The sequence below is a fragment of the Contarinia nasturtii genome, unplaced genomic scaffold, assembly GCF_009176525.2.
Source record: "Contarinia nasturtii isolate CC-2019 unplaced genomic scaffold, AAFC_CNas_1.1 Cnas_scaffold_129, whole genome shotgun sequence".
Taxonomy (NCBI): Eukaryota; Metazoa; Arthropoda; class Insecta; order Diptera; family Cecidomyiidae; genus Contarinia; species Contarinia nasturtii.
Window position 1 is genome coordinate 7598329 of NW_022197486.1, and position 24927 is coordinate 7623255.

Here is a 24927-nt window from a genome sequence, read left to right on the forward strand (position 1 = left end):
CTCTGTCTCTCCCGCTTTCGACTTTTTGATTGTGAGCAAATGATCGACACAATGTTTCTGCCGTGTATCTCTCTCAATGATGATGCAATACCACAGAGTACACTCACCACCATCATCGTCATCATCATCGTCCTCAACAACAAACAATCATGACTTTCTCGGTTGTACTGTGTGTGTTTTAGCTCACCAAAAATCTATATACAATAGTCGCCGCGCGCGTCACATTGCAAATTGTGAACAACATTGTAATATGAATGCAGTTTGTGTATTAAATAGAGAAAGAGAAAGGTGTACAATGTACATGAAGGGCGACTATTTTGCTGGACGAATAGTTCATAGTAAATTGACATTGTAATTTGAATTTCCGTCATTATAGTATACATATTTAGTATATTTCACCTTATCCGGTACGCTTTTAATTGCGCTGATGAAAATGCACATAGAATTATACCCGACAATTCGTTCACGTGACATTTGAACAAACGAGAAAAAAATTAGAAACGAAAGCGCTTACGCTCAAAAATCAGCCGAACAGATTTATTTTGAGACAGAAACCAAGGCAATAAAGAAGAAAATTCAAAAGACTTCAATCGGATTAGAAAATGCGAATGAAATGAAACGGAAAATCAAATTTTTTTTTCGTTTTTTCTGGCTTTTAATATATATATGAAAAATGTTTACTGCCAAGCATTAAACGCGGTTAATTTGAAATTTCAACGTTGGCGGCACATTTCGAAATAAAAATTGATTCTTTCTTTCAAAATATGAACAAATGAGCCGATTTTTATTCGAAATTATTCATGTTATGAGTTTGGTACCGATTTACGACATTGCCATTTTATTTAATGAGTTGTACTTCTTTTTGCATTCGGTTACTTTGAATATGCTCGAAATGTTATAGAATATTTCGAAACTAACCACATAATATTCAAACCATTGTAAATTTAATGGTCACATAGTTATGGTTTTATTCATATCCACTAGTAAATAGTTAAACGCGTTGCGCGTTCATTTGGTTTTTGTCATTATTAGTTTTGTGTGGCAAAAAAAAAACAGTTTTCACAACCATACCGAAAATATGAAAATGGAAATGGGATTTGGTGACCATGATTTTTCCATCATCGTCTCTTTTTTCTCGCTCTGTCTATCCCTCTCAATCTATTTCTATTGGTCGCATTCGCATTGGATGAAAAATTACACCCAACAATCAATTCACATCATGTTGTTGTTGTTGTTAATATTATTAGTTTTTTTCTGCTTTTTTGCAACGTTTTTCCACAACAATTGTTAGCAACCGGATATGAGTCGAAATAATGAGAGGTTAACTTTTATTTACGGCCAGGGCAGATCGGGGCGTGTAGAGCAGCAATGGGGTGCTATACCGTAAACACACACACACACACAATGCACAACACGATTTATAAATGCATTTAGTTAAAATCAGCGTTTGCTTTGACGGTAACCATGTGTACCATAATGTTGTATAAGCTTGTTGTTGGGCAAAAACACAATGCTAACTCATGTTGCGTGCTGTTTTTCGTGTATGTGTGTAAATACATTCTTTGATGTCTAATTTTATTTCACCTTTGACTTTCATCGCATTGCGTTAGAATGGTAACCGTTCGTTTTATTTTGGATTGGCTCAAATTCGGTACAAGCAATGCATTCTCATTCAAGCACTGTTCCCATTTTTTTTCTTCTGTTCTTCATTGCAATCTATTATCATTTCCTAGTACAACAAACACGTCTGTTGGAAAAGAGTACATTGTCGTATCTGATTTTCTCGTTTCAACTTCATTAACCATCATCATCGGGAAAGAATATAGCTGAATTGCGATGTAAAGATTGCGAATGCAGCAATGAGCTATGTTTCATCCACCACAAAATGATGAATTCCGTGTAATGTTTGGGCGTTTTCATTACGGCGGAAGAGCGCTCGTATTTTGTTCTTCTCTCCCTAGAACGAAATAAACTTTACTTAAGTCACAAAATATAGAAGCATATGTATACGTTCGCCTTTATCATTTTATTAAGCACGTGATTAATATGAGCCGAGGGAAGTTAAAATATATTTGCACTTTCCGTTGTAGCACACGAAAACTCTGTTCGCGATCCTATTCGCTAGCTTTTATTTATCTATTATTTCAACGCAAATATTTTTTTCGATTCACACGCATTGCCATGGAGAGAGAGAAAGACACTCAAAATGCCATTGAATCAATCGATATCAACGAAAAAAAGGACGAAGATAGAAAATGTACGAACTAACACAGTTGGTCCAAAAAATCGTAGCCTTACACATGAACGTTTTGCGGATATTTTTTTGTCGATCAATATACGAATATGACGAATACGTATGTTGGCTTAAAACATTGTATTTTGGCGATTATTGACAACATTGTGTCATAGTATGACAATCATAGTGCTTGTTCTATGGCTTACTCTATATTCTATGGCTTAACATATACGTTTCGTAATTTTCGATTTTTTTCGTCGTCATTTTTTTCGGGAGGTTGATCGGAATTCAATTGGGATTTATACACTCTTTTCGCCCCCCTTTCATCGAGAGATGAAATATATACTAAATTTCACATTGAAAAATATACCAAAAATGCAACTTGATGAATTTGAAAATTCGCTGAAAGAACGAACTAGCGTGTGAGTCCATTATTGTGCTATCTAATACATGTGACAATCAGTGAAACATGGTCGTTCTTTAATTTCCCCATTTGATCCGAATGCCAATTTTGTAAAATTTCAAATAATTGACCTTATTCGAATCGGATTTCAAAAGTAGACAAACGGAAATTTTCCATTTTCATAGAGTTAATTCCACGTATTTGAATTGATATCGATTTACTCGTGTATTTTGTTCTCGTACCCGCTCCGATCCCTTTCCAATGTTTGATTAAAGCAAAAACATCCAATTACACCAATTTGTTTTATTCGTATTCCCTGTCATCCGTGCCGGTCGCCTGGGAATAAAATCGCAAACGCAGCAGAAAATAAATACAACAACTGTAGCGGCGGCCACCTCGTGAAAACAAGTGATGCAACAAAAAGACATTTCGAATAAAATAACGGTTAATGATTCTTTATGTGCATAATTAGTTAGATTTTTGTGGTTCATTTAAACCAAATAATCAACATCACAATGAAATAACACAAAAAAAAATTTGGACAGATCTTTGCCACAAAATTTTTGACTGTTCAGCATAAAACCGGTGTACATAAACACATACAAGCAGCACGCTCATTCCCAGTTTTATCATAAAAATCGTTCCGGGTAATATGGCTGGGATGTATTTCAATTCTGTTTGAATGTATGTCCGTTTTCACCATGCAGTCGCTGTTTTGTGTGTTTGTTGCCTCATTGTCTGGGGCTTTCATGTTTTAGTTGTTTTTTCTTACTTTTCTTGTTAAGTCGAGAGAGAGAAAAGAGCCGTGAATTCTATCTATTTCTTCTTCTTTTCTCTGTTCTCTGTTGCATTTGATGGGATCGGTTTTTGCTTGTTTATGTTTAAAATTTAACGTTTAAAGCTCATGGATTCTCAAAGCACATGAAACTATACATTTTAGGTAAATCTTCATCATGGAATTTTTAACATTTTACGCCCACCCAACAAGGGGGGCTTTGTTGTTTGCTACGAGCATGTTTTTCATGTTTCGAAAAAAAAAATCCTTTAAAACTCAACATTTTTGGAGAAAATATTCTATGGATGTATTTTGTTGGCCAATGCGCTCCATTCATTCTCGATGGTTTTCTCTCTCTCTCTCTCTCTCTCTCTCTCTCTCTCTCTCTCTCCTTCTTACTGGTGTAAAATTCCCATGTGAATTCTGTGTGCGCCACACTCAAAAACAACAGCTGAAGCTAGAGAAAAAAAACGCCATCGTATTCATATTACGTTTCACTTCAGTTGCTTCACGCTCTTGCATTCATTCCATACTTCAATTTTTGTTGTTGTTGCGCATTTAATTCCATTTCGAATATGTTGGTTCGTTGGTGAATTTATTTCTTATTTTGTTGCTGATCTTGATAATTGCATTATTTTTGATTTTCGGGCTCCTTGAGTTGCTCTCACCAAAGTGAATGTGTACGCTCACATTTTGCTGCGTATGTCTTTCGTTTGCCGTTCAACCGATTTCATCTTCCAATTTCATTTCGTATAATTGCTGCAATCAAAATTTAATGTCGCTGACAGCAGCGGTTTCACTTCAAAGCCCTTGCCAAAGTAATGTTGCAATAAATAATTAAAATTGTGTGCATTTCAATTCCGTTTGGCAATTTTTGGTATATATGGTGCCAAAGCATTCTCATTGCGCTGCCCGCCCGCCTCAATTTCGATGAATTTTTGGTTGTGTTTTTTTCTCGTTGATATCCTTAAATTGAATAAATCTTTATGAAGCATCTCTTGTTCCATCACATAGAGAAGGAAAACGAAAAAAAATGGGAGTGAGATAAAAGAAATCAGATTGGTTTTCCGAATGCAAGTTCAAGACGCTATGACGACGACAAAGTCAGCAATTTTCGTACTTATTCGATTATCAATGGATTTTCCAATGAAATATTGCATAACGACAACTGCATTTCGAAAGCCGGCACTGTATGAAAGAGGTAAATCACAGAAGAAAAAAAGACCCGGTGACCTTTAAAATGCATTACATTCAATCAGGTGTGTTTGCTGTTTGCACGATGAAATATTCTTGTGATAAAATTTCTTTTGTGAATGCAAGCACCCATTTTTGTATGGGACTTGCACGAGACGATGCTCTTTCAGAATCAAATCAATGACTCAAAGGCGAATTCAGTTCTTTCCCTTTCATTCTTGTGCTGATGCTGCTGTTGCTTGCGTTCAGGTCAGAATGGAGTTGGAAAAGAGAGATAGATAGAGGGGGAGAGAGCTTAAGCAGATCGTCGTTAGTTGATATGCCTTATTGCATTATCCTTACAGAAGACTAACGTTTACGATTAAATAGATGCAAATTGACCGATTGCACACTTTAAATTGCAAACGATTCGTTTGTAAAATAATAAATTGGATTCATATTAATAATCATTAGTGAGGATTGCGTGTGCTTTTATTTTCAATGGTTTTGTTTCATACTCTGTTCTCTCACGTTTGCGACACTTTTTCAGTTATCGTTTTCTTTATTCATCTGCAACGATGGTGATGATGCCAATAATGCTGGATACAAGCGATAAAACTCAATCATTTTAAGTTCAAAGTTCACTTTTCTCTTGCGCCACAGCTATTTTGCTTGAATTTTTTTTTCTATTTTCATTATCGTCGTCGTCGTCGTCGTGGTCGTTTTTCTCTCTTATTTCCAGACATTTGTCGTTGTCGCTTGTCTCACTTTCGGTTTGCACATTTGATGGATAACATTTTTCTTATGCTGTTGAATAATTATGGCCGTGACCATTTGATGCATTGAGGATATACCAACGAAAAATATGGCGAATCATGATCACACAACCAAGAGAATGAATAAGTGAGAATGAGATAGAATGGGAAATGGATGAAAATACATTGGCCGGCCATTGAATGTTTCACGTGAATGGAATAGATTTTTGGAGAAAACAGTCTTTTTTGGCTTTTAAGCATTTGCTGTGTGTGTGTGGCTGTGGCTTTGCACACACACACACACACACACACAAAGCATCCAAGTCACGTTTCACTCCATGAATTATTATGTGCTGTAAGTATGATTGTCGCACATCTATATCTTGCTAAAGGTTATAAATAAATCACATTTTGGCTCAAATAAAACTCGATATTCACAATGAGCCGAATTTCGACTGCAGCCATCACATACACATACACTGTATCATATACTATACACACCCGTTGGATCTTTCATATCGACTAACTGACCAAACGAGCGAATGCGTTTCCGAACCATTACAACGTAACAAGGAAAAGAAAAGCACAAACGTTATTTATTGAACGTATGACAAGCAAAAAAAAAATTTTTTTTTTGAGACAAACGAGAACATGAAATGAAAGAGAATTGTGCAGGCAATGCAAGATCGTTGTGGATTATGCAATGTGGTCGAGCTTATGCACTTTGTGTACGGCAGACCATCAGTTCTCTCAGCATTGTCCAAATGGACATGTATAGATGAGAGGCGTCTGAAAAAGAGGATGACTAAAACCATTATTATTGCGGAGAATAATGACGACCAAACTTTTGCACGTTATGTCATTAAATGGACAAAGCACTCGATAGAGAACATGCATGCATCGTCACAGTGTGAAATATTGTCCGTACACATATTCGCTTACGGTTCACATCGAAATAAGGTAGAAAAAGAGAAGAAATACAATATCAAACGAGGATTTTTTAGTCAAATGTTTATGTGATTGTTGGCAGCACCAGCAATAGGGAAAATGACTTTTTCTATCGCCAAAAACAAGATAAGAGATAGTGAGATACAATGTTCCAGAAATTTGTCGTTTTATTGAAGTATCCAACCTTCTAGAGCACATTGAAATCCGATTTATTTTATCATTTTTGACATTATAAAAAAAGAACCATTTTCTGGCACTTTTTTTTCATCACATTCAGTATCTCCCTTTTTTCATACTCGTTGAATCGACATGGAGAGATATCCTTTTTGAATTTTGCACAATCGACTAATTTTTTTTCCTCCTTCAGTTTAGATCATTGTAAAAAAAATGAAGAAAACAGCAACGTTCGCTTATTTTCCCAAACGAAACGAGAAATTTTCGGTGCCAAAGAAAAAAAAATGATTATTATTAGTTATAATATATAAATGTATACTGTATTAATCTTTGGTCGTGGCCACCCACATTGAACAAATAATATATATATATGTATAATCAAACCATTCGCACACATTTAAACGATGCGCGAGATTTTGAAAAAAAAAACTATTTTTGATTTGAATATTTATTCGGTTGACGTTGTTGCTCGATGAAAACCAACCGCAGCCAATGCTAATTATTACAAATAAATGATTGCAAATATGCTGAAAAATGCATGTCAGTAATGATGACAACGGATCAACATAATTTATAGCATTCGATAAAAATTGGATCAAAAATAATATTTGCGCAACGATTTTTTATTTTTCAAATTTAATATTTATACTTCTGGTGTATTTGATGAACTCTTTATGTTCTACACCACTCGTTCGTCCTTTCTATCCTTTGAGCTTTCTCTCTCTCTCGCTCTCTGGGTTGTGCACGTTATCCGATCGAAATTGTGGGAAATTAAAAAAAAAAACGATTCCCCCCTGCGCCGCTATATTTGTGTATACAGTTTGGTGCGGGCGCTTTGTTGAAAGCATAGCAAACGTAAATATCACCAACATACTGCCGTCTCCCTTTCTTGATCAACATGATGTGTACCATTTTAATAATGCATGCAGTGTGCAATTCGAAAATGTGTGATGGAATCATTTCAGCTACTCGTTTTCACATAACTATGCAAAAATGGTATAAAATGTGTTGTCATCCGTTGGCATTGTTGTTAGCTTTTGAATGTAAAGTTTCAAATTTTGTGCAATTGTAGCAGCAATAGTATTAGTGGCAACCAGTAGCCAACAACAACAACAACAACAATTGAAAAGAGAATGTTCACCGGTTCTTGTACCGGGGTAGAGACGATGGGGTTGATGCTGTTACAGCAAAAACAATATTATACGCATATAAATTGCGATGGTGAAGTGTGTGCGTGAACGAGACAAAACACACATCCATAGAATAACACAAATTTCAATTTTAAAATATATTGAAATTATTGAATGTTTGTACAGTATTCCAAATGTGTTGTGTACACAAAGTCTAGCGACGTGTCCGTGTGTAATGTGAATCCGCAAATCCATTTTCGATTCAGTAATGCCATTAGCATTGGAATTATGTGAAACGAAACGAGAGAGCGTCGTCCAAAAGGTACGGACGAAAAACGGAGACAGAGACTAAGTGAACAAACTGCGACATACGGCTGCATAGTTACAACGTGTATACATTTGAAATGATTTTCATTTTGAAAATGGTCACATTGACAACAATCGAATCTCTTTCGCTCTTTCATACACACACTCACTCTCTCTAGCTCGTTTTCATCCTCGACTTGGCTTCAGTACAAATATCTCTGCGTCGTGGCGAATGCGTGTACACGTTGTTGTTGTACAAAGAATCCAATATACACTCGAATTCGCTCATTCACCGTTCATTCTAAATGCGCATAAATGTTGGTTTAATATCAATAATAGAGTAATTTGCTTAAAATATCTCTCATTCTCATTTATTCGTCGCATTTCGTTTGTTCCATGCACTGTTGAATGCTTATGCATTCGGACGTTGTTGTTATTTCATTTTCTCGGTTATTGCCGATGCAAATTTCTCGCCCTGATTTTGCCACCCTTTCCCAAATACAAAGCACACAAACACAAACACTACTTTAGCACATTGAAAACATACATTTTATTTGAGAAAAAAATATCCCAGCGAATATGCTCGATGTGTGCTTGTAATTTTCAATTGCCGCATGCATTTCGGCGTTAATGTGAACGATATAATTGACGAAGAGTATATATGATCGAAATTTGAATGCGTGTACTACATCAATTGAATTGGTTTACTTGATTGGCGCATTCATGCAAACTGCGTTGTTCAAAGCATGGCGCCGGTCAGTTTAACTAGCCGATATTCTTTTATTTGTCTCTCTCCTCTTCTTCATCTTCTTGGTTCAACTGAAAATCTCTGTGTTTATTTCGTGTGTTTGTTCATAAGCAAACAGAGGATATTTGGCGTTTACCCTCATCGCCAATATTGTGGTGATTGCCTAATGCATCAATCGACCCAACGGGCAAAACACAAAACAAACCAGATAGGTATATAAAGACCAAGAAACGCACAGAGAGAGAGAGAGACGGTGTATATGCGTAGCAGCGATATAACAACGTTTAAAATACAAAGCGATAGAAAGTAAATGAAATTATTCAATGCGTATGCATTTTTGATTTACGGTCATAATATGAATTGAATTTTGTTGGCAAGCGTTTCCTCTCGCCGGGCTCTATTATTACATATTTTATTAAAATGCTTTCGTCAAAATTCGAAAATGCCTTCCATAACATATAAACTAATGTTGTACTCATTTGAAAGCACACATTCCTATTGTATGTTGGACAACATATAGCATATTTTATATGCAAATGCATACGTTTTAAGTGATCTAGAAGCTTGGATGCATTTGTGGCGGCTTTGACTTCTGACTGTGCGATGCATAGTGATGCTAAGAGAGTGCGAAAGGAAGAGAGAGAGCGAGATGCAAAGAGAAGAAGGAAAAGAGAAAGGTCGGTTGAACGAAAATGAATGAGAACAAATGTGCGCGATACAATGGCCAATTCCAATGAAAATGCATTTGCATCAGAATGTGTACAGTGGCCTGTGTACACACAAAACATCGACCATATGTATGCTTAAAACCGAAATGAAACCATTTCAAAATTATTTTCTTTATTCGTTTCGTTGCATATTTCATTGTGAATGTATGTTTGATATGTATTTAGTTTACGTGACTTTTGCACCGTTTTTGTTCCAATGTTAAGGAAAAACTTTTCTCGTCAACGTGATGTGATTTGTTTCTTTTTCCTCAGCATCAATTGAAAATTGTATTCAATTTCGTTTAGCAATATATGATAAGGGGCAGATATTAAATGTTGAAGTTAAATCGTGAATGCTATCTCGTCCGATTCGGAATGCATCGAAGCACAAGAACGACTAAGTAAAATAAAAATAAAGAACAATGACAACAAAATGTTTTGATTTGTTATTGACATTATATTGTCTTTTTTCTAGCCAGATCGAACTCAATTTCCTGTGTGGAAAACAGCATTTGGACATATATATTTTTTTGTTATTCCTATTTCTCAAGTATACGAAAAATAAAGCATAAAAAACCCCAAGCCAGAAACCATTCCACATCTCATCAATCGGCCGACAATATTGTATTGTTCGTAAATAATATTCTGGCTCGATTTCATAAACAAACCAATGTCACATTGTTTGAAATGCTCAATTCAATGTTGACTCTCTATATCTGAGATTTGGTCTCTTTCGCTCGTATTTGACGATCGCTTGTCATTATGCTCTGTTGTTTGTCGAAACAAAAATGAGTGTGTACAGTTGCAGTTTTTTTTATATTTTGAAACGTGTCATTTATTTTACGTCATCAAGCTGAATGTGTATGCACGAAATACACAAAATTCGCATGAAAAACAACGACACAACTGCAAATCGATTCGCACCGAATATATCGTTTGCCATTAGTGCATATTAAACACACACACATATATATACAGTATACACATAATTTAAACCGAAAAAAACACAACAATTATTGTAGAATGGCGACAGATGCTCTCTAATAAGTGCTTTAAATAGCTTCATAGAAAATTGGAACAGTTCAAAATTTCATTAGACCAACGACCACCTGTTTTGCTAATAAATGAAATAATTAATGAGATAATTTGCACACACGCTGATGCATATCGATGCATCACATCTCATGTGTGGTGAGTGTGAGAAAGAGAGAAATTCACATTCATTTCGAATTGAGAAGAAAATGGTGGGGTGGTCAGGATATCGTAATAAAACCCACAAATGACTTGAAATTATTACTATTTATTTTTTGTTGTTGGTGTTGTTTATGTTTTTGTTTCGCTTAAAATGAAAACAGCAAATATACAAATGACAATCGACCGATGCCAACCATACTCGATTGGTCAAACTAACTAAGTCGCGCATATTGGATATGTGAATGTTTTTAGTTTTGGTGCCAACACACCAAAGAACATTTTCATATGAATCGTAACGTTATTTCGTATAATGTGCATCATTTCACATAGAACAGATGAAACAAAGCAGTCTCTATGCATTTACGATCCAATTTATTGTTGTTTTATTTTGCTGAATGAATATGTGAACTCTTTCATGAAAAGCTTGATAATGTGTGACATTTAATATTCGAATATGCATATTGAGCATCTACAATACAGACGAATATATAAAAACAAACGGAAAGATCTATATTATTAGTCACGGCATTTTATCACGATTCGCTACCAAATAATGAAATTGCAACGCCAAAAAGTTTATTTATTTAAATGATTTCATTTAATTGAAGAAAAAAAATTGGCGCGAGTAGCAAAAAAAGCCAATATTACATGTTCGTTATCAACATTAATATACTCTCATCCCCGTTACTTTCACAATAAACAATAGAAATGAAGTTCGCTGATGCGACAAAACACAAGCAATAATAAAACGTTTATTTCGGTTTCAATTTGTGGAGAGGTGGAAAATATTTTTGAAATAATAATTAAAAAAAATCGCACACAAACAACTGAAATTGAAATAATAAAAACAAAATTGTGCAAACATTTGGGCTCGCGACAAAGATAAACAATAAACTATTGCGTTCGAGCGCAATTTTATTCGGTGAATTAAAAACACACGCACACCGATGATCATGGTGTGTCGCATAAACGAGATACAGGGTGAATATAAAACGGGAATTTAATACACGGCATTTGTATTGTTAAGCCTTTGTATACGGTGCAATTTGAATATTCTATATTGAATTTTTGTTGGAGATGTGTTTTTTTCATTATGTTTGCTGTCTGTCTATCGTATTGGCTTTATAGTTTTTAAACAATAAGTTCTCTAATTTTTTCTTCTTTGGTTGATTGGTTGTTGCTGTTATTATTGCCAGGCTTTTCAAAAAGGCTTCTGGGCTTGCTTTTATAGTATAGTTTCTCTCTATATTTATCCGTTTATCTATACCAATATATCAATATTTATATCAATTAATAATGTTTATGACATAATTTTGACCAAATGAAATATTTACAAAAATGTGAATGCAACGCGGTATATGCGCCACGTATCTATCCATTTCAAATTATATTATTCGAAATATCTAAAATGAGATGGAGAATTTTGACAATATGCAATTGAATTTATGCTATATGGAATTTATATCACACACACGCAATATGCTAAATATATATATGAATAAGTTGATAATTTTGTAGCAAATCAAACGATACATCGAAAACCCACGCTAAAATCATTTCTGTGCTTTTGAATGCTTATGCAAGCTTTCAGCTGTTTTCAATACATCCGTCTAGCTCAACTCTTATATTATAAATTTTGTTGTTGAAAATATTTATTTTTGCTGTCCCCCCATTGTCCCTTCCAAATCCCCATTATTACCTCACATTCACATTGATATTATAATGTAGCTTTAATTTATAACCAATTTAAATTCCGTTAAATTTTTGTTGTTTTTATTTTGTTTTAGAGAATGATCACTTCATGCAAACAAACAATACAACAAAAAAAAAGACTTTAAAACATTTAAACCAACCAATTTTTTTCTCTTTTTTTCTTGATTGCAGAACGATAAAGTAAATGAACATTTTTACGAAGAAAAGAACTTGATCATAGCAAACAAAAAATAAATTTGATATGAAATTTGTGTTTTAAAAAGATTGTGTGGCGAAAAAAATTAGTTCAAACGTGAAAATCGAAAAATCAAACACGAAAAACTAAACACAACACACATTGAGAAAATATGTTCAATAATAACTATGTATGTAATAGCAACCAAATCAAATTAAGTATTGTCCCGGCTTTATTTGGCAAGTAGAGTGCATCAGCAGTGCAGCTTTAATACATATATTTACTATATATATCTATCTAAACAATACAGACAAAATATACGCAATTTTCTTGCACAATCTACTCCGTGGAAAAGAAAAACGAAATTCGCATCAAACTTATTTTTGAAACACACACACACAAACTCACACAGGCAAACAAATACTGCAACTGAAAATCAAATCGCTGGATTGCGAGCATTCAAAGTAAATCGGCCATCTCGTGCTGACACATCGCTTTCGGAATTGTGTTCTTTTATTTTCGCTGCTAATTTTTCAAAATCGTAGCGAGCGAAATCAAACGGACGGAAAAAGACAAGAGTAAAAAAACCAGTACATAAAAAAATGCAGTGCAATGTAAACAATGCCGTAAACTGATTGACAGAGAACCAATCGATGATTGAAAATTGACAAGAGAACGCGAAACAGAATCCCGACGTCAAAAATCAAAGTGAACAACTAACAAAAAAAAGAAGAGACAAAGCATACACACAACTACACATACACACGTGAACGAAATAGTATCTGCAGCCATCGTAAGAGTTTTATGTTGTATTTTATATTTCGTATTTTGTGAATGAGTGAGTGCGTGGTGAAAATTCGCTTGAAACGTTTTCTACATTTCAACCGCCAGCCACACTGAATCAACCGAAAACATCCGACCGATACTCTTCCATTTGGACCCACAGCAAGTGTAAAAGAGAAAGCAACAATCCTCGCATTTGAAAACTTCACCGCAAAAAAAAAACAATTTCACTCGACGGAGCGCGAAAAAAAACATAAAAACCAAGCGCAAAAGAAACACAAAGCGACAGAACAGTCAAAAAATCCCAAAAGCGCTGAACACAATCCATTCATTTGGTGAAAAATATATACTTAATGCGACTTTTTCTAGTCCCCATTTGCCATAACCGATAAGTTTCTTAGTGTGACTTTTAATTGACAAACCCTTCTTCCTCCCCCTCCAATATATAAACCAAAGAAGAGAGTGACAAACGAAATTAAAAACCGTGAAAGTGAGTCGAAAACAACAAACGGTTTGAATCGAAATCCAAACGAAATAAATCATTTGAAGTTTTCACCGATCGAAGATTGCGGAAACAGTAAAATTGATTCCAGCGATAACGAAACAAAAAAAAATTATTCATCGTCGAGTACACGAAATAAAACATACAAAACGATAAGAAAAGACCACAAACAAATAAAACATCGATCAATTTTGTGATATATTTTCAAACAACAACAAAAAAGTTAAAGTTATTTATTAAAATTACAATTCAAAAGGAATTAAATTACAGAAACGAAACGTTTTAGAGAATCTAGACTACGAAAAGAGATTAATCATCACTGTGTAAAACAAACGAAATGAATTGAGTTGAAAACTCGACATTACAAAAAACGACGCAGAAAAATCGAATCAAACTGGTGATAAATAAAAAGTAAAACAAACAATTTTATTTTCGAGTACGGGACAAAATACATACAAACACATAAACCTCTAATCAAAGTTAAATTCTTTGCGTACGTGTAAAACAAAGAAAGAAAAAAAACAAACACAAGCTATTTCAAGAAGGCATCCGTATAATGGCATCAATGGTCAACATGAATAATCTATTAAATGGTAAAGATTCGCGTTGGCTTCAATTGGAAGTGTGTCGTGAATTCCAGAGAAATAAGTGCTCACGACCGGATACCGAATGCAAATTCGCTCATCCACCGGCCAATGTTGAAGTGCAGAATGGACGTGTCACGGCTTGCTATGACAGCATCAAGGTAATTATATCATCATTTTTTTCAAATCAATAAAAATGTTTAGCTTAAGTTTTTCGTTTTCCCTCCAAAACAAAACTGAAAACAACAACAACAAAGCAATTGCTATTGAATTTTAAATTGATAATGCATACGCATTGATTTTATGTTTAGTTTATGCTTTCATCATGCTTCCTATATTGCCGATATGCTATTGCACAATATTTTTCGCGCAGAGTGACATAGATGTTTGATATGTATGGGAGTGTGGGTTGTGTGTGTGTGCAGTATTTTGAGCAGCATAATGCATAATTGCTGAAATGAATTTCATATTGAAATGGCCAACTCGAAATACGGTAGCACACCACCACCAACAACAATATATATACTGTTATTCAAAATAGTTTTGCATTGCATTCGGCTAACATGCTTTTATGGTTTAATTTTTAATTAGATGATAAGAATAATTTTGTTGTTTGTTTTTCGGGAAGTTTTTGTCTGGATTTGAATATGGCATTTTACTTGTGATTCCCTCTCCAACACTGCTATCCATCCACAATGAATGAATATATTTATATACATATATATCAAATGAATTAACAATATGCTTTAAATTGCCTATGGTGGCTGTATGCAAAAATTCGCTCTGCTTTTATTTGTCAACTTTATGTCTTCCCATTCCCATCTATTTACACGGCGACGCGTTAGTGTGGTTTTGCACATTCGTGGACGCTTTTTATTATATATAGATAAATTAGTATTTAAGCAAGCTAAATAGATTAAAATTGTTGTAATCGTATTTTCAGCATAGTTTAAAGTAAAATTTCGTCTCTTTCTCTAGCTTGAACAATAAGAAAAATGAAAGAAAAAAGTCCAAACGAACTTTTTCAAATGGAAAATAATCATATTCCATTTGATTTATAATCTAATAACAATGGTTATTTGGTTATTTTTGCTGCATAGGGACATAAAATTCTCAAAACAATGCGATGACATTTAAAATCAATTAATTTTGAATTCAAGTCGACAGCCATCAAATTGCATATTCCACAAATAGTCAGACTAAGTTGTAAAGGTTTAAACTCAAATTTATAAATATTTACTCAAACGATTTTGTTGAAGCAAAAAAAGATATTTGCTCAATTATTTCTGAAACACCTTTCAGTGATGAAACAACCCAATAACAGGTACATTTCAATTTTAGTCATATATTCGCATTTCGACATGTGCAGTATTGTTAGTGAATTTCGATAATTTTTATTTTAAGTCTTCTTTTTTTTGCATTTCACCATCAATACGAAATAGTCTCAATTAGTATTTGAATATGATACACCATAGATAGGGATTGAATGATAAAAAGTAATTAACGAAATACAGTGTGATTGCGACCGATTTGATAATGTAATTCAAACAGAGACGTCAAAACATTGTATAGCCATATGAGTAGACTCACATTTCGAATTCAACATACACGTTCGCACAGGCATTTCACTAAACCGGATTGAATATATGTTGTTAATAAATTGATATATATATATGTATAATATGTCTAACGATTCAATAGTAACTACTGTATGAATGTTTATTCGATAGAGAGCAGAAAATTGCATTTAAATTGATGTGAAATTCGGTGAAAAACGCTGCTGATGTTGATGATGACTGGAATTTTTTTTTTATATATACAATCAGGTTTCGGTCGATTTTTGCTGTACGATTTTCATTTCAACATTTGGAAAATGGGTTTATATCATTCCACTTTAAAAAAAAACATTTGACGCAAAACAAGAAGAGAATAGCGAAACAGCGTTATCAATTGCAGTACAAAGCACACACATTGTGATACAGAAATACGCGGTTAATTTTTGGATGACTGATGCTCATCCCAATACTCTAAATGCACGGTCAAAAACAAATACTTCAATGAGTTTTTGGTCGGTGTATAAAGAGCACTTACGGCTGGAATGCTCGATTTGAATTTGAATTTTTATGCCCGCCATCACCACCAAGCTACTGTTATATCCCCTTTCTCTCTCATTCATTCGCCTCATTTAGTGCATTTATTTATACCAATTTAATTGCCATTTACCCACCAATCAAATACAAAACAAACAAACTCGAACATCGCCGGTATCATTTAATTTGATTCGGTGTCAATGCGCCCGCAATACCAAATTATTATTTTCTTTAATTAACTTTCCATTTTTCGCTTCTGGTCAATGTGCAATGAAACCCCCTTGCCTCTCATTGTCCGGACGCGCATCGTTCTATCTGATGTGTGCGCACGTTACATGATTTTCCGCTCTGGTTACATTCATGTGACACATGTGTGAGTGTATTTGTGTGATGCCAAAATAATTATACAAATATTTTTGTAACGCACGACCATTGAGTTCGTATACACATTTCAGTAATGTGTGTGATTTTTGCACCTTTGAAGTGGTGTTCAAATCACCCAAAAATATCCATTTATAAACGAGAATTTATCGATTGATTTAAGCTGCTTTATTTGTTGTGTGTAATTTTTGCCCAATCGAGCGATTATCACATTTTCCCCTCAATCATAATGAAACAACATGCAAAATAGCTTTCGATGGATTTTTAATCGTAATTTTTGGTTTTACAAGCTCTCTCTTATACCACCTTCTGAAATCAAATTACCCGTCCTCTACATTTTATTTCTCTCTCACTCAACTCATGCACTCAAAAAGATACATGTATCCGTAAAAAATAGCGGCATGTGTGTAGTGTGTACATTATTATAATGTCATTTGTATGCGATTAAGATTGAACAGAGCAAATGGATCTAAACGATGAACGTGAATTGAATTGAACGAAACTAGCAGTGAAAGAAGCATAAATGAGTGGGTGATTGCGATCAAATCGGTGGAAAGAGAGAGAGAGGCAGAGATACTAAATGAGAATGAAAATAACGCATACAATAATCCATTAATATATTAGGACGTGTGTACACAACACACACACACAAATGCAAAACGAAAATATCTTTGCCAATGCATTAGTGCTCTGAAAATGAGTGAGTGAGTAAATGAATGCAATGGCAAAGTATGTTTCATGTTGTAAAATGAGTGAGCTTATTGCATATTCTCTCGTTTGTGTAATAAAATTCCCTGTGAGTGAAACCGCATGGTAGCGGGATCATTGAAATGCATTTACACAAAAAGCGGCTTGCAAAGTAAGCGAGCATGCAAAAGGATGTGAGAAAGAAAAACATACACATGAAGAGAAATGGAGAGAGAGAGAGATTTTGTCTACATAGTGATGAAGATAGAGATAGGAGACAAATAACCAACACCCAGTGAAGAGAGAGAAAATATAACGAGACAAGAAATGGAATTGCATTGATATGATATGGGATGCAACTCGAAATAATTTGTTTGACAAACCCGACAAACGACGAACAAGGCAATGGCAATGACAACGGCAAACACACACACACACACACCGTAGTATATTATGATTCAAAAACAACAACTGCATCAAATGGTTTCGAGGCAACGCATGTGCGGCAATAATAGTACTTGCCGTGCACAAGAGCACTTAATTTATAACTGAGAAAATCAAAGGGGGAAAAGTGTGTATTCTATCGTGCGCGCATTGGCGCTCGCGCTCATTCTCGTTCACACACACACAATCAGATTTACCTTGTTGTGCGATATGAAAGAAGTGGCTCTTTTTCGGTATTATCGTTTCACAAGCTTGTAGCAAGAGTTGCATGATTGCGACTTGGTGTCGAATAAACAACAAACTTTCTGGCAAAAGTGAATTTACGTGCTGACAATTCAAACATATCCATATATTCTCGTTCTCTCTGTCTCGCATGATCTAAAATAGACGGAAATACCTGTGCTTGAACGTCAAACCGAAAACAGTGATGCCATGAATTTACAGGAGCCAAACTATAATCGCATATACAGTACAAGCGAGAGAAGTGCATGCATTAAAAGAAATCGGATAACAGGTTTGCTTAAGCGATCTTATCAAAAGCTGATATGCTTACTTGCATTGATAAACTAAACCAATTTTATCTGTTGGTGCTGAGCAAGAGAGAGATAAAGAGAATTTACGCCATTTGCGTGTTTCGCACAAATGTAAATCCGCTCTCGCAAAACGGAAGAAAAACAGAGTTCGAGAGACTGAGCAAGAGGCAAACGAGAGATGACTGTTTAACTGCATTGATCAAATGTGTGCACCAGATTTGCATACCAACATTCACATTTTGCAATAAGAGTGCATGAGGTGTGCGCGGTGCGCCAAAAACAACACAAACCAAACAACATTACTTTTGTAACAGTCTGTTGTCAAAAATATCAGCCTCCCCAATCGCATCCAAAGTGAGATATAGAGATTACTAATTAGATTAATGAGATAGAAATAGAGAGAGAAAAAAAAACGTATCAGTTCCTTTTTTCTCTTCTCATATTATCTAGTTATTTACTAATAAATCAATTTCAAAATGCAATTACGCCCCAAATGGATCAAATGATGCAAACACTGTCGGTTTGATTCTCTCTCATCCAAATACATATAAATATATATCGTCGAATTGTTGTATTGAAACAAGTGATTCGTGATTCGTGATTCATTAAATGAAACGTGTAATTTTGTTAAATTACGCCCCGATTGCATATATATATCAATGTGTACGAATACAATAAAGAGAAGAAACTGTAATAACTACTACTATTGCAATTGATATGCATAATCAAGAAAGTGGAACCTCAATGTGCACCATGCAAAGGCACACATACAATGGCCTCTCGACAATTTGGCCATTCATTGACTTTTCAGTATTAATTAACCCAAAGAAATACTAAACACACAGATTCAACCGCATCAAATGGTTTTAATAGAATTTGCTTCGGCAAATGTGCATTCCATGTTTTTGTATCATCATCTCCATCTAAGTTCGATCTCTCACTTTTCAACGTTGCGAGAATAATTGTTCTGAAGCGTCAGTACTTTGTAATGACTTATATGATATGATTTGCCCAGCTGAGCAATATGCTGGCAAACAAGATGCATGCACTCATGTTTCTATCATGTGTGTGCATGTTACCATTCTCAATGCTGCTGCTGCTGCTTGATATTTATTATTTTACTCGGCCAAATATTGAATCAAACACTTTTGTTGAAGACAAACCATAGAGAAGTTTCGATACTTTGCTCACTCTCTCTCTCTCTCTCTCTCTCTCTCTCTCTTTATCTCGTCGGTTTGAGCGTATGTCGAGGAGCGCGCGCATGTGGGAATAGAGTGAATGGTACAGCAAGAAAGTTCGGCAAACGAAGCAAATATTGTTCATATTGAAATAAATTTGTTGTTTTTCACTCGGCATTTGGAACTTTATTGTTTGTTTGTTTGTTTGCTGTATGTAAGCAATTCAATGTCGATTTTAGATTCAGATAAAATGAAGAAGAAGAAGAATGAACAAAAAAAGAAACAGATCTAGCACATAAGATACTTGGTGGACAAAATGTGTTTGCATTTAATGATAGAACCGAATGACGTAAAAGTTTTCAACGCCAAATGGGGGGGAAATAAAATGAAAGCGAAATGTTACGGGCGGCGAACAAGCCGTACGAAAAGCATCCAACGACGATTTTTAAATGTGAAAGCTGAAAAAGCGAAAGAAAGAATGAAAAATAAAGAGAAAAAAACAACGAACAAGACGATCTCAATGTAACCATGCAGCAGATGGTTGCTCCACTAAGTATTCGCCATAATCTCATCGTCATTTACCACCGCGCCATTGGATAAGACGAAAGAGAATACACAACCGAATACAAACACTAAAATACAATCAAAGGATCTCTCGTTCGACAAAAGAATAAACCGAAAACCAAAAACCAATCGATTAAATTGCACGCCGAATAGCTGCTGCAACAGCAACAACATCGGCATCGCGGTTGCGAGAGAAAGAAAAAGCACACCCAAACCAAATCGAAAAGGAGAAATAAATCTTTGTTATACGAGTATATCATGTGAAACGATTTGCACAAAGAACTGGTTCCATTTTTTTTGCTAAAATTTTTTTTCGCTTGATCTTTTTTCTCTCTTTCTCTCGCCATGGCTTGGCTACTTTTTGCCTCAGTATTTTTTTTATTGTTTCCGTTATTGACGACGTTGACTCACATTTCCCTTATTGCGGCTTCTTTTGGCCTCATTCTTTATTGAAACTTTTATGATGTATATAAAAACATTTACGAATCGTATTGGTCCCGCTTGAAGGGAGCAAATCACATATGAATTCAGTGCATTTTTATTGTTTTCAATCTCGTCGACGGTCGTCTTCGCCACCATGCTGTTATTGTCGTTGTTGTTGTCGTCATCGGCTGATGCACATGGTTTATGTGTATGCACGCGAGCAGACGACCAAAACGCAAACACTCTCGATCTATGCAGTAAATTTAATTTCCTTTTAAAAGGCAAAAATGGTAAATACAAATATCAATATAAACATATAATATTCCGCCGAGAGAGAGAGAGAGAGAGAGAGAAATTGCAAATTTAGTTTTCCTCTCGGTCATATGGTGTGTAAGCACCATAGAAAGAAAGAAAGTGAGTCAAAGGAAAGCAATTTGTATTCGCAAGAAATAAAAACGATGCATTGATTTCATATACATCATTCCATTCATTGCGCGCCCTTCGACGCTTTTCGGCTTCTTTTCTATACGAAATGAATTTATTGTATTTGCATTCGAATGCGTCTTTGTATCGAACATTTAATACCATTTACAAAATTGTTCCGTTCAACGAATTAATCGGCTATCAAAAGACGTCCTAACATTTTCCGATTTCCTGCACACCGTACCAATGGACTTGTTTGGTGGTTCGCATTTGAAATTTAAAAAAAAAATTGACAGAAAAAGGCCACCAAAAAAAGTCACCGAAGTAAGTAAAAATAAATTAAACGAAACGCTTAAGGAAATCATGTGACGTTTTTTTTGCACTTTCCATTCTGTTCCGAATGAAAATGAGCAAACTTTCTGTTGCAAAATGCAACGTTTTGTGAAAGTGAATGGGTAATGACAAAATGATGTAGTAACTTGCCAATAGCAATTAAACCGGAGAAAATTTATTTGGAAAAATGCATTCCGTCTTTATTTGGAAAAAGCCAGCAGAACAAACGAATTACGCTTTAAGGAGACGATGATGACATTGACGTTATAGTAATTTACGATAATATCGATATACCGGTTGCTACATTGAAACCATATTGCAATTTCCAAATTGATATTAAATGCAGCGCACTACAGTTGGCGTAACGATGCAATTGTGTAATAATATTTCCGTATCATTGCCGGAAATAAATGTATAATTGAGAATAACGGGCGCAGAATCAAAGAGGTGAGAATATAAATTCATTGGAATTTTAATGAATGCACAAAACTTCAACAAAAGAAAATTTGTTTAATCGATTCTCTCTCTCTATTTCTCACACTCATTTATACACTGTGGCACCGAAACACGAGAGAAATTGTGGCAAATGTTTGCCTCTCATTGTGTATATATACATGAAAGTTCGACAAATGGAATGTAAATATTACGCCCGCAGCTGCATTGTCACTAGAGCAAATGAAATTTAATGCTTAAATACATCAATTAATGTAATCGATATTTGCAATGAAACAATTAAATCAACTCACAGAGATACAGACAGAAAACACTTGAAGCACTGCATATACCATATTGCACAAGTTCAAAAATTTGTATAATGAAGATAGACTGTGCTCGATCTCGATGCACTTTTAAAACACTTTGACTATATCGACGAGATTTTAATGGAAACGATAAAAGATTATAATGTTATGCAAAGTAATGTTGAAACATACGTTCAAAGACCTTCAAAGTCACACGCAGCCGAGAGAAATTCAATTTTTCTGTTGTTGTTGTTGTTGAGTGAAAATTGATATCGGCACCGATACGATTGATGAAGAGAAGGTACGAAAACAAGTGCAGCCAGTGTCGTATTTGTGTGCATTTGTGGTTTGGTTCGTTCATTATTTACTGTGTTGTTTTGTTGCCCGCTTTCGTTCGTTCGCTGAAATCCCAGCGGAAATATTCGAAGTGGTTGATCTGTTATAAAATTTCCGCAATGAATAATCATTTTGCCATGTAGAATGTGTTTTTTTCATTTACTTTTTTTCGGCTCTGATTTGTATTTATATTTCTGGATAAAGGTTTTTGGATGGAAAATCTCTTTTAAATAATGATTACCGAATGGTATTGCACACAGGTTGCACATGGCATTGTCAAAACGCGCCACTATTTTGTTTATTCAGTAAACCAGTTTATGCTGTAAAAACACAATATCAGCACACACGCACACACATACAAAAACACTGTGTCCAATGCAGCATTTGATGAATATCAACGAACGAAGAAGAAAAAGTTAGTGGTGCTCGTGAGTTTTTGACTTGGTAAAAACGTTATTGAATTGACGTCAAAAAATGCACCGGCCAACACCGAAAACGAAAATTACCAAGCAAATAACTGCAACGCAACAACAACAACAACATGGAATAGGGATAAACATAGACACCAACTTGTGAGCAACAACAAATTAATGGACACGTAAGTAAATGTGCGCTCCCCCCACACCGAGACACACACAAAAAATGAATGCATTTGTGCGCGCTTCAGTGCACGGTCTAACCATCACACATAGACACACACGGGATATGCACAAACGCCAAAATTTATTGTTTCTCGAACCGAGGCACCAAATGAAATACGTAGCGTGAGTGAGGATTTGACACCATTACGGATAAAATTCGTCTAACTATAAATTATATGTCGCGGGTTACACACTGTACACAAATATATATATAGTCGCGTTGTTGAATACTATTCATATGGGCAAAGCGATACCATACGGACGAACAAATTTAATGGGCACAAAAAAAAAATGAACGTCACAGAGTGTATGTGTTAGAAGCTCTCGAAAACTTTGAACCATGACCAAAAAATACTAACCAAAATGGTAGAGAAAGTAAAAATCATGTGTGGATGTAGGCGAAATTTGTGTCCATCGAAAAGTTTTATTTTTTGTTCAAATCATACGAGAGACATAATTTTTTATTTCTTGCTTTCTTGATATGCATTTCAAACCACGATATATTTGCACAGCATCTTTCCGCATCGATGTCAGTTTCCCGATTGAAGAAAATGTCTACATTTTGTTGTCGTTTCGATGCTATGCAACGAACATTGGTGTAGTCGAGTAGGGGTAGAAGGGTTAAATGTTTCTCGGAAAAGTGATAAATTTACATATTTTCACCGAATAGCATCGGGTTGACAGCTGTTATGCAACCGAGTAGAAAAAAAACACAACATTTTTCCGAACATTCCAGCGTGCAGAAGATAATTTGAATGACATCGAACACGTTCCTACCATATTTCCCCCCCTGCAATATCGCATTTTAACCCAACATCGCATGGCTTATTGAAATTGTTTCTGTTGATGAAAACAAAATCGAACGAATTTTTTTTTAATGTTTGAGCCGGATTGAGCGCATTTTGATCGCTTTAATTTCGACAATTTTTGCACAATTTTTGGCCGCACAATATTTATATGCAACTTCTATATGAGATGAGATGGTTTATGGCAGTTATAATTGAAAACAACAATATTTCCCAACAAAATAAACTGGATGATTTAATGTGCTAAGTCAACAGTTCTCTGAAACAACCGAATGACTTATGACTTTTGTAATAATATCGTGTGTAATTGGCAAATCCAAAGTCTTTTGTATCGTCTACAGCACAAATACAGTCATTCTGCATTTAAACTGAACATTATCCGTATGTGAATAACCGGATGAATTGAAGATGACGGCAGCAAACTTCAACCACAATTTCATTCTGAGCTCACACGCACAATAAGCACTTAATGGTCTCTCTTTTCTACATACTAAGAGCCATTCGGCTCAAAATCAAGTGAATAATGATTGGAGATCTGAGTGTACATATTTCTTATATTCAAAAATAAAATCCATATTGTCGAGCCAGAGAGAAATACTGAGATGGAAACTGTGAACACAAGGCGGGTGACTCATAATAAAGCACGTCATATACACAGAGATTGTATGGCACGACAAAAACCGGCCAAAATGAAGCAAAAACTAAATAAACATTGAATAATATTCATCATGGATAAATAATTAATTATCCGATTTGGTGTATGTGTTCATAAATCAAATTGTTTATTTTTAAATGAATTAATAGATTTATATAAACGAACATACAATATTCTCTCTTTTCAATTCAGCATGTTTATTGAGATAGTCGTGCTGGTGCTCCGCACGACAATGCGCTTTATTGTTATAGACTACCGATGAGAACGGTATTGTTTCTCGAAATTCATAAAAAAACACTTTTTTGTCATCGCCTATGCCATCGTTGTGATCAAATAAACATATTTCAGTTCATTTGACATAAAATATGCACGCAATAAAATCAATGC

At 34.9% G+C, this 24927-nt stretch overlaps 1 protein-coding gene across 5 annotated transcripts in view; it reads left to right on the plus strand.

Annotated features, from left to right (window-relative positions):
- The first annotated feature begins 12436 nt into the window (after window positions 1-12436).
- The window catches only part of LOC116344311 (myosin-G heavy chain-like), a 132404-nt gene continuing 119913 nt past the window's right edge, over window positions 12437-24927 (plus strand). For all 5 annotated transcript variants that reach the window (XM_031772792.1, XM_031772799.1, XM_031772808.1 and 2 more), the window contains exon 1: window positions 12437-14467. In XM_031772792.1, the coding sequence (XP_031628652.1) occupies window positions 14279-14467 (189 nt within the window). In that variant the 5' untranslated portion in view covers window positions 12437-14278. The remainder of the gene's footprint in view (window positions 14468-24927) is intronic.